We start from the raw sequence: 12558 nt of genomic DNA on the forward strand, positions 1-12558 counted from the left end.
TTAAAACAGATAAATATCATATAATAGAACAAACTTTGTTTGGAAGCCTCTTAATTAAACTTTAAAGGGACACCTTATAAGGCTCATTTACATGCACAGAAGCCGAGTTACGATCGATAAAGCTTCGACAAATACTAATTTTGCAATTTGCAATTTGCATTGTGCACTAATTTTACAATATCTTGAGTTCTAATTTTCGGATTTAATTTTAGTAAACGGTTGTTTCTTCGTTTTCTATTAAGGAATAAATTTTATTTGAAACATTTTTTCGTATCTTTTTTAGTTTATGAGCCAGAGCCTTATAAACAATTTATAAACAATTAAATTGTTTATAACAATTTTTTGACCACTCGGATCGAGATCCCCCCTCGAAATTCGTAATCGGCAGCCAAAAATCCATAAGAAACCGTTGAGTTTGTCCATCAGAATTGAAAATGACACGGTGACCTCTATTTGGCGCCTAGACTAGTTATTGCACATTTGAATATGGTTTTTAATTACAAATAACTTTTCATAATACATTTTTTTGATATTTTGAAATATAAAGGTAGTTTGCTCTTGAGCGAAATTCATATTTTTTGACAGACCTCGTATACTGTTGACAAAATTTGATATCTGATGATTGCATCTTAGGTTTTAGACTATGCAGAGAACTTTATAAAGAATGACTTTTTTTCGTAAAATTGATATTAAAAAAGTTTCCCATATGGTTCCAAGTTACACAGACACCCTGTATAAATCAACAATGCACCTAATCCTAAAACTAACTAGCATTTTACATTTAACTTAAACTACTACTGTGCCGTCCTAGGTATTCTCAACGGTTCAACTTAGCATCTAATAATTATTATTGTTGCACTCTGTGGTGGCTAGTTTCACGACCCTAATTTAGACTGATAATAATTATGCATTTAACATTCTCACACAAGTTCGTAATATTTGCTGCGTTTGAGCCTGCGGACTACATAGGTCTTGATGATCTAAAAGTTCTAACACTTTCCTGTTTATATGGTTATGAAGTCGGTTTTCGTAATCCTTGGCAATATTCTTTATTTCTTCTTAAATTTTTTTATACGAAGTTTGCAATGTAGGTCTTTGCTGCGAATATACCTACCATGGAGCGTCGACTATATTTGTTAATATTCGGTTTTGGACTCTTTTAAGGAAAGCATAGTTACTCTCAATAGTACAGCCTCATAACTGTAAACCGTAGGACCATACTGGTTGGACCATTTATTTGTAAACGAATACTTTCTTCTTGATTGTCAGTATTATAACTTAATTTTAGTTCTTCAGTTTTCTTTCTGGTATGTTCCCGCCACTCTAATTTGCTATCCAAATGTAGCCCTAGGTATTTAATTGATTTCTTGCATGAAATGATTTTATTGTTTATTCAGTTATTTATTTTTTTATAAATGAAATCGGTATGGGCAGATTTCCCTTCATTAATAATTTTTATGCGCAATTTATTATTCCAAGTGTTAATTTTGTTAACTGCATTTTGGAGGTGTCTAGTTGTTTCTTCGAATGTTTTACTGACTACTAGTATTGCAGTGTCGTCTGAAAATGTCCCTAGTTTGATATTTTATATAACAGGTATGTCACAGTTGTATAATACATATTATAGTTTGGATCCCAGAATCACCAGAACGGAAAGAAATAACCGAGCTCTGGGCCTAAATGGCCTGTTCCAAAGCTCTCTAATGTATAACCCATACAAGACAAAATTAAAAGAAGACAAATTTATATAATGGGAAAAATATGTCTGGCAACTTGGCAACGGACAAATGAAATATTGGTCACTCACTAGCCAAGTGATGATCGCATGGACGCATGATGCTTACCTTAGCTGATATTGCGGAAGAAATTTGTACAGTGGTCCGTAGCTTCATCCATCTTTGATTCGATTTGGTTCTGTAAGAAAAAAACAACAAATTAACAATTCGACAATAAATACTTTTGTAGTAACCACAATGCAGAAGGTCACTTTACGTAAACAACCATATCACTTTACCTAATAGTACATGAGTAAAGACAACAGTTACGAAAAAGAGGTAAGTTAACAGATTTAGAGACGTTCTAGAAATTCGACAGAATCGAATGTAAAAAAGTTTTGACTCTGCCTTCATAAAAAGGTCAATATTGTTTCTTTAGTTGTATTTTGCATAATTTAACCGTTTATCTACCCAAACTAATTTCTATATTGTGCCAACAACTTTTTTTATCGCCAATAACAAAAAAAATTATCTGATCAGGTCCAGTTTAAATATTATTCTGACCTTAAGTATCTAAATTCATTTAAAAGATGAGGTGATTTGTGTTTTGGATGCATAATTATAGGAGGTGTCGCGAATAAAGTACGTGCCTCTTAGCGGCGGGATACGGGCAACAATGCATTGGCTTATAGGGCAGTCCTTACAGTAGGGATCCTGGCCTATACAGAAAAATTCAGGCGGGTGTGGGGTAATACTGCACTTTGGCTGCATTGATCAACTTGATCAACTTGATACCAGGGAAGGCGAAACGAAGATATATAAAATAGCCAAACAGAGAGCAAAGAAAGCAAAATATTTTATTCAGATTAGATGTATGCGAGATGAAAATAATAAAATACTAGTTCACGAAAAGGATGTCAAAAAGAGATGGAGATAGTACTTTGACAGCTTATTAAATGAAGAATTTGACAGACAGCCTGTGGAGTCAACAGAGACAGTAGCAGCAATGGTCACCAAAATAACAAACGAGGAAGTGGCTCAAGCGCTTCAAAAAATAAAGAAAGGAAAAGCGGTAGGACCAGATGATATTTCTGGTGAAGTATGGAAAGCTTCGGGAGAGACAGGAACAAGGTGGCTAGCAGGTTTATTTAATAGAAATATGGAAGTTGGACAAATGCCAGACGAATGGAGAAGCAGTATACTAGTACCTGTCTACAAAAACAAGGGAGATATACAGCAGTGTACAAACTACAGAGCTATAAAACTGCTTAGCCACACCATGAAAATATGGGAGAGAGTAATTGATAGACGGATAAGTGAAGAGACCGACATATCCGAGAATCAATTTGGCTTTATGCAGGGCAGATCAACAACAGACGCAATTTTCATTATAAGGCAGTTAATGAAAAAATACAGGAGTAAAGAAACAAACGCTCATATGGTATTCATTGATCTTGAGAAAGCATATAATAGAGTTCCTCGAGAGATTCTGTGGTGGGCACTCAATGAGAAAGGAATCCCTGGTGCATATGTAAAGATTGTGAGGGATATGTATGAGGGAGTAACGACTAGTTTTAGAACAGGTGTGGGAGAGACTGATAAATTTCATGTGAAATTAGGATTGCACGAAGGCTCGGTGCTTAGTCCGTATTTATTCTCATTAGTTTTGGAGCAGATAATAGCGAAACTACAGGGTAACATTCCATGGTGCTTAATGTGTGCTGATGATGTCGTGTTAGTAGGAAATAGTGAAAGAGACTTAGAACAAAAACTTTAACAGTGGACACGAGCTCTGGAGAAAAAATGTTTAAAACTTAGTAGGACAGAGATAGAGTATTTGTAATGTTGATTTAAAGATGGAGTTACTACAAATAAAATGGTATCTTTGGATGGTGAACTGATTGTAAAAAGCAATAGTTTTAAGTACCTGGGATCGGTATTACAGAGTAATGAAGAAATAGATGGAGATGCATGCAGTAGAATTAGGGCTGGATGGATGAAGTGGAAGGAAGCGAGTGGTGTGTTGTGTAACAGAAAAGTTCCAATGAAGCTGAAAGGAAAATTCTATAAAACAGCCATAAGACCGGTTATAATATACGGAACTGAATGTTGGGCAGTGAAAAAAAAAAGAGGAACAACGAATGCATGTGGCGGAGATGAGAATGCTTAGATGGATGAGTGGAGTGACAAGAGAGGATAAAATTAAAAATGAGTATATTAGGGGAAGTCTAGGTGTGGCATCAATTGATGCTAAAATGGTTGAGATGGTTTGGTCATGTTCAACGTCGAGACGTTAATCATCCAATACGAAGAGTAGCTGAAGTGAAGATTCCTGGAAGGACTAGGAGAGGAAGACCAAAGAAGACATGGGGGAGACGATTAGGCAGGGCATGTTGGTAAAGGGGATTAATATTGATATGACCCAGAATAGAATTGTGTGGAGAAATGCAATTAGGGAAGCCGACCCCGCATAGGGATAAGGCAAAGAGAATGATGATGATGCATAATTATAGGACCCAAATACCATCAGAAGTGGAGTGAGACAGGGATGCGTATTGTGGCCATTTTTTTAAATGACTACTCTTGAAGGTGAAACAGCTGGAATAAAGGTAATTTGAGTTCTCATTAACAACATTCGATATGCGGATGATACTCTCATCTTCGCCGAAAATACTGAATATTTTCATAGGCTGGTGACCAGAATAGGAACCCGGAGTATGGACAAGAATACGGTTTAACAATGAAGGTGAAGAAAACAAAATTTATGAGAAGATCGAAAACTCAAATAAATAACGAGAATCTCCTTGTATACGGAACCAATGTCGAACGAATAGCCCAATATGAATATTTTGGGAGAAAGTTGAACTCTCCACAAATTATTACTTTCAGTAAATCAAAATCAGAATAGAAAAGGCAAGAGCACATTTTAACAAAATGATATGAGTGCTCTGCACAAGAGATTTTAAGTTGGAGCTAAGAGTTAGGTTGGCTAGGTGTTACGTGTTATCGACTTTGTTTTATGGAATGAAAGCTTAGACGTTGAATGCAGCATCAGTGAAAAAAACTGGAAACACACGAGCTGAAGGTGTACAGAAGAATTCTGAAAATATCATGGACAGAACCAATTAAAGGAAAAAGAAGTATAGGAGACGTATGGGCTGCGTAACCTGACAGATTGATACGGATGTAAATCAAATGAACTCTTCAGGGCAGCCGTCTCGCAGTCGAATAGCTATGATGATAACTATAATAAATACCATTTAAATCACCTTATAATATAGGGAAAAGTGGAAAGCATAAGATGAATAAAACGTAACAAGCTTTACTAACTCCTCAATATATTGTTACGATATTACAGCTGAAGAACTATTTATATAGCAGCTGATAGGGAAACATTCCAAGAACTTATAAACATAATGACAGCCAACGTTTGGTCAGAGATAGGATACTTGAAGAAGAAGATAGTTATTAAATAAAAGAAAAAAAAAACAGGTTGTCATAAAAAAAGACAATGAAAACTGTATAGTTAATATATTTACATGACATTAGAAGAACTTAGAAAACACAGAAAGAATTCTACTTTCCTTTTAAGTTCTTTGTATTTGATCCACTCTCTATTTCCTACAGCTGCAGCCCAAATCGGGCTCTGGTATCCCCCAGCATCCGTCTCTAAGCATCTCTGTCCCTGGCTGCTCTCCTCCAGTTGTCCACCCACAATATCTCTGTAGTAGCGTTTCTCACTTCGTCTATCTACCCCTTTCTTGGCCTTCTTACTGGCCGACGTCCCACCATAGTTTCGCTAAGCGTTCTGCTAGGTGTTCTGTCGTAATCCATTCTTATAAGGTGACCGCCCAGCGCAATTGTTGCATAATTTGCTATTTAGTGTATCTAGAGTCCTTTGTAATATTGATATATTTGTTTATTGGTACTTTTGTAATATCTCATCCACTATTTGTTTATATTTAGGGTTAATCAATTTTCCTGTCATTTATCATAACCTCTATTGTATGTATCTTAATTATATGTTAAAGCTTTACTTTTTGTTAATCGTCTAATATCACCGTCCTTTGTTGTCTCACATTTTTTTTCTAAACGGCGAAACATGGATGATAATGGTATATTTTACCTATATGACGTTTATATTAAATTTTTTCATAGATGACTAACTACTTTCCTCTTATTATGCATTGTTTAATTTTCACTTGCAGCGTATTAAACATTTTTAGTACTTTGATATACTTAACAAAACAAACCATTATACATATAGATTTTATAAAAATTTACATTATACTGAGTATTCAGAACAGTAGTTATAAATACTTAGTTAAGATTATCTGTAACGCTAAACAATTTCTTTTGTTGTTTCCTTGCTCTTAAGGTGGTTTAATAATACAAATACAGCTTATATATCGAAAACATGAACCTGATTTTATATATCAACGAATTTTAATGAAAATCCGAATGACTTACAAAGTTGTTGGCTACTTTATCAATTTTACAGTACAACCAGGCACGACTGAGACTAATCTGGATGGCTAGTCTATCCTAATACTACTAAACAATCTCCATGCAAAATACAACCTCTATTCCTACCCTAAACAAAATATAATATAATATTGATTCATAAATACTTAAATGTATTACATTACATTAATATATTAGAATGAGATTTTTTGGAACGCACTGAATTAATGAATGTACTAAATTTGCAATGAGCATTTGCGTTGAACAATGTTCAATTTATCATAACGCTTAACACTATTTCAAAATTATAGTGTAAGAAATTTATTTATGGGTTAAACCAAGAACTAACCTACTATACTATAACTTTTATACAGCTATGATTGTTACATCTCATCATTTGTTTCTTTCTTTTCGATATAAGATGTAAAATTGTACTTAAAATAACTGAATATGCTTAAAATTGTACTTGTTTTACCACAAATTATAAATAACTGACGAAGTATTTTCCACTTCATTGATTTGGTAGTAGAACCAGAATCGAATGGCCTCCTCGGTCACGAGATTTTTCTGGTGACAGCAGAGGCAGCAACAAATGCCTACGAATAACTCCGCAAATGCTTCGGAATGTGAAAGAACGTTTCAAATAAACCTTTTTCATTGTACGGACGCTTAGGGTAATCAGTTTCACTATCTGATATACTCAGAAATAAGTAACGAGTCAAATTATATTCATAATATTTTTTTTCTTAAAAATCAAGACTTTTCAAGATTTTCTTAAAAACGTAAAGACCAATGAATAGGGAATTGTACGGGCTTTCAAACACACAAGATATTTTGAACCCCATTACTATAAAAAAATGTTAAGGTGATTATTTTCCTGGCTTAGGGGTGAAAGTAAAATAATCAAAAGTACAGGTTTCTGTGTTCCCTGTTTACCAAAAATTGAGCGGTCGCTGGATTTTTGAAAAATGTTTTAGTTTCTGATAATGCCTCTATTTGGCTATAGTCTGGCGACCCGATATATTTATTTATTTCAGCTTCCTTGGTTAGAGTCTGATCGTATATATTTGTATACGCATCCTGCTTTCGTTTTAGCGACTGTATAGTTTTGAAGATCTATGTTCTTGCCACTGTTTATATATTATGTGATTGAATCTTCTTTAATTTTTCTTAAACTCAATTGGCTATAAGTAGATCTATCAATTCTCCTCTAATTTTTTTTCTAACTGAGGTTTTTCTGCCTGAAGTATTTCAACAGCAGTATTGTAAATTGTATTAGGACTTTCAAGTTTTAGAACATATTTGTTCTATTTTTGCCCTGAATATACCATATTTTAAAATCTGTTTATTATTTTCTTAATTTTTTTGTCCTCTCTTATATTTTGGTTTAATTTTAATTTTTACTATGCATGTCTAGCACAAACGACTTATGTTTTTAGTATTAAAGGCTTACCAACTATTACCTTGCTCTCCTAACATTCAAGTATATCATCCTTACTTGTCATCAAACGATCTATTTTGGAGTTATCTTACCCACTTTTGTATTTATGTAATAAGTTTGTTTTCTTTCTCTCTATTGAAAGAATGTGTTAACAAGAAAAAATACTAGATTTTTTGTAAAAGGTATATTTTAAAATACGCAAAATACGGGTCACAATAAAACATAACGTTTTCGAATTAAGAAATCCATCCTCAGTGTTTCTAAAATCCAAAAAATAGCATGAATAAGCCACCAAAATATTTTGGGTAAAAACCCTTTAAATGTGAACAAATACGTTGTGTTACATGTTAATATAATAGTTTAAGGATGTTGCAGATATGCTTGGATATTTTCCAGGGCAACACAGGTAATATCCAGGCATATCTGGAACAAAATGGACTTTTACCAATCATGTGAGCAGGCAGGATTCAGGTCAGGCTTCGGCACAAATGACCATCTAAAAGTTATTAAAAGCCTCATCGAGTACAAAATGTATAGAGTACAATAAACCACTCGTCTTAATATTTGTGAATTATGAGAAAGCATCTGAAATCAGTAATGAGTAAACCATCAGAAAATACTAAAAGCTTTAACGGAGTGCCAAATAGATCACCGCCACACCAGTGTCATCAAAAATATTTACAATAATGCTACGGCATGCGTGAGATTCCATTAAGATACACACAAGTTGAACATTCATCGTGGATTTCGCCAGGGTGATACTATTTCGCCAAAACTGTTCACAATAATATTGAAATACGTGTAAGCGTGCAAACCTAGACAAAAAGGGCATAAATATAAATGGAGAGCAACTTAGTCACCTCAGGTTCGTGGACGACATAGTCCTGATAACAGATTGCATTGATCATGCCATGTAAATGTGCGAAAGGCTCTACCATGCCTCTACACAAGTGGGTTTAAATATCAACCACTCAAAAACACAAGTGATGACAAACCTCGTTCTGAGTGAGAACATCAACATAGCTGGAACAAGTATAGAACAAACGTCAGCATACAAATATCTGGGGTAAGAAATTCCTTTAAGTAGAGACAACCAGACCAATGAATAAGTACCCAGAATAGGGTTGACTTGGGCGGCTTATGGAAAGCTAAGAGATGTTTTCAAATTAGCTCTTCTAATCTGCTTAAAGAGAAAGTTCTTTGATCAATGTGTGCTGCCGGTTCTAACCTATCGTGCGGAAACGCTAACGCTCACTAAGATGTCCGCAAACAAAATTCGAACAACACAGAGGGAAATGAAACGGTCTATGTTGGGATTAACCCTAAGGGTTTGCTCACTACGGAGAGCAATGTATTGTATCCTCGCTCCCACCCATGCTCCCTGGTATTTATATTCGTGAATTCTCGCATTTAAAATAAATACATTATTTTAAATGCGAGAATTCACGAATACAACGAATATAAATACCAGGGAGCAAGGGTCGGAGCGAGGATACAATCCATTGCTCTCCGTAGTGAGCACAACTTTAGAGACCGAATAACCAACACAGAATTGCGCCGTAGATCGTGAGTGACCGACGCAATCAAAAGAGTATCGACCTTGAAATGGAATTGGGCCAGGCATATCGCGCGAACCAACGACGGCAGGTAGACGACACGTATTCTCAAGTGGAGACCCAGATATGACGTCTTTCAAAGCAGAGGACGACCACCAACAAGATGGACAGATGACCTGAAGCGGATATGCCAAAATTGGATTCAAGCGGCTTAGGACAAGAATTTGTTTGGTGAACTTTGGTGAAATAGGCTGAATGACGATGATTATAATATCTTGTCATTTTTAAGGATATGTGACGGAAAAGTTTATTTGTGTATCGTAAATATTTTTTTCCGCAAATCGCCAGGAAATTTTGACATTCCTGTCAAAATTTCTTGAAGAAAAAGTCAGGACTTCCTTACTGTAAGAAAATGTCATTTCCTTACTGTAAGGAAATGATATTTCCGTACAGTTGTTAGTGTTCTACATAAATGATAGAAATAATTTCCATAGTAACCCAAGTAATTTTATTAGGAATTTCAAAGCACCATTTATTTGGGAATAAAATTATCGCGTTTTTTTTAAATCAATCAATATCTGTCGAATTTTAAACGATTTGCGGAAAAATAGTATGTTTACCTCGTAGGAAAAGCCACATTCCTGGACTCTATGTTGCTAAGTCTCGGCTTACAGTCGTCCAGGAATTTTAAGCTTTTCCTACCCGGTAAACAATGTACTATTGCTTGTATGTATAAGATTATTATATCTCATGTTCATTCACATACCTTTTTAAATTTATATTTACCAACTGATTACCTTATTGATAATTTTGGATAAAAATAATTTATTAAATTGGCTGTTGCTGTATGTATTCCCATTATTTAGGCCTAATAAATAATTATTAGCACAAAATACTGTTATATAATATATTGAATCAATTATTTATTACCAGCAAGATGATTAATGGCTTTAACTAAATTAGAGTAGATAAGCTAATTGAACTATAATTATCAGTAATTGGCAAATGGAGCCCAGTGAATGTTAGATGCCTTAGTAGCTCTGGTCCAGTTGGCATATTTTCTTACAATTATTGTTAAGAAACTTTCATTTTACACAAATATATGATAAATCGATTTAAGTCATTATATGGGTATTTTATATATTTTTTACGCTAATAAAAAAGTGCAACATTTGTATTAATTTGCAAAATCTTGTGAAAAAAGAATTATTGCAGATACAGAAACAGGTATATTAGAGCGCAAATGACATAACAGGTACAAATTATCAATAAATAAAGTAGCGGAGAAATATAACAAGGCAGAAAATTTATTTTTTTCGGAATTTATCTCTTATAAATCAATGGTACTGAAGCTGATTGGCTTATTGTACCGGGTGTCCCAATAAGAATGGCTCTCGGCCATATCTCAGGAACCGTTTATAGTACAACTTTGAGAAAAAAATATTTATAACAAAAGTTGCCTCGGGAAAAGCCTGGAAATCATTTTCATAATTGTAGGTTTACCACTAGAGGGCGTAATCGAATATCAAAAATTAAAAAACCAAAATTTAACAAAGTTTGCCTAACGAAAGTGCACTGGAAATCCGATCATAGTATTCTTCATAAAACTCTGCGCATATTTGATTTCGCAAGTTTAAGTCTACCTTTGCAAATAAGAGGTAGGGGTGAGTAAAAACCTTGTTATGAAAAAATGGCTGTAAGTTCGGTTCTGCTAAATCGGACTTTGCAAACTTGGCTTGTTGAAAACAGCTCTTTTTCGTCAATGTAAGAGTTATAATTTCGAAACTGCCTATTAAGTAATATGCCAGCTAGGAGGCGTTATTTAATTATTTTCAGGAATCTAGTTTTCTTTAGAAAATATTAAATACAAGTAACTATTTTTAATACTGTATTACAAAATTAGATCAAGTTATCAACAGAACAGCGAAAACCGCATGTCGATATCTTTTTTCTATCTCGAGATATCTTAACAAACGTGTAAATTTTAAACATAACTGTTACTGTCACCCGTAAACGAAGTTAAGGAAAAGTAGTGTGCTGTGTAAAAAACAAAGAAACATTTTTTAGATGTCAACGTGTATTAATTAAAACAACAATAGGACAAACAACAATAAAATATAACAAAGAAATAAAAACAACTACTTAGTGACGACTTCAATGTTAAAATTATGGCCCATAATTTTCGATGCAAGTATTTACTCTTTAAGAATATATTGAACAGCAGTCTCAATTTCTGCCCTTGCAATGCTTTGCATGGCGTTTCCTACTCTCTGGATCATGTTTTCTCGAGTAGTGGGCCTAGCGGCAAAAACAAGGTCTTTGATCCGCCCCCATAAAGGAAAGTCTAATAGAGTTAAATCTGGTTATCTGGCTAGCCAAAAAATAGGCTTCCATGTCCTATCTATCTATCAGTGAATGACTCATTAAAAAATCTCTTACTACTCTGGAAAAATGCGCGGGACAACCATCGTGCTGAAAAAACATGGACCTACGAACTGCTAGCGGTACATCTTCCAGAAGAAGAGGCAACTCATTCCCAAAAAAAAAAATTAGATAGCGTTCACCAATAATAGCATTATCAAAAAGAAATTGTCCAATTATCTGACTATCACCAGATTTAACTGTTTGGTGTGGGGACGGTTTGGTATTTCACTTTTATTTAGGTATGGGGACGGATTAAAGACCTTGTTTTAGCAGCTAGGCCTACTCGAGAAAAAATGATCCAGAGAATTTGAAACCCCATTCAAAGCATTTCAAAAGCAGAAATTAAGACTGCTGTTCAATCTACTCTTGAAAGAGTAAATGCTTGAATCACAAATGATGGGCAATAATTTGAATATTTAAGTCGTCACTAAGTGTTGTTTTATTTCTTTGTTATATTTTATAGTGTTGTTTGTCTTATTCTTGTTTTATTTAATTATAAACTTTGAGATCTGGAAAATGTTTCTGTATTTTTTCCACAGCAAACTACCTTTTCTTAACTTCGTTTACCGGTGACAGTAACGGTTAGGTGCAAAATTACACGTTTCTTAAGATATCTCGAGATACAAAAAAGGTATCGATATGCGATTTTCGCTATTCTGTTAATAATTTCATCTTATTTTGTAATACAGGATTAAAAATGCATACTTGTATTTAATATTTTCCAAAGATAACTAGATTTCTGAAAATAATTCAATAACACCTCCTAGCTGGCATATTACTTAATAGGCTAATTTGAAATTATAACTCTTACATTGACGAAAAAGAGCTGTTTTCAACAAAACCAAGTTTGCAAAATTCGATTTAGCAAAGGTGGACTAAGGGCCGATTGTTCGAACGCTAATCAACAATGATCACTATCAAATATTTAATTACTGTCACCAACTGTCAATGTCAACTT

The 12558-nt window shown here is 34.2% G+C and overlaps 1 protein-coding gene across 1 annotated transcript in view; it reads right to left on the bottom strand.

Moving 5' to 3' along the window:
- Positions 1-12558, bottom strand: part of LOC126882573 (uncharacterized) — a 481344-nt gene that overhangs the window by 348926 nt on the left and 119860 nt on the right. The window contains exon 2 of the mRNA XM_050647545.1: positions 1845-1914. Within this exon, the coding sequence (XP_050503502.1) occupies positions 1845-1914 (70 nt within the window). The remainder of the gene's footprint in view (positions 1-1844; positions 1915-12558) is intronic.

The sequence above is a fragment of the Diabrotica virgifera genome, chromosome 3 (genome assembly GCF_917563875.1).
Source record: "Diabrotica virgifera virgifera chromosome 3, PGI_DIABVI_V3a".
Taxonomy (NCBI): Eukaryota; Metazoa; Arthropoda; class Insecta; order Coleoptera; family Chrysomelidae; genus Diabrotica; species Diabrotica virgifera.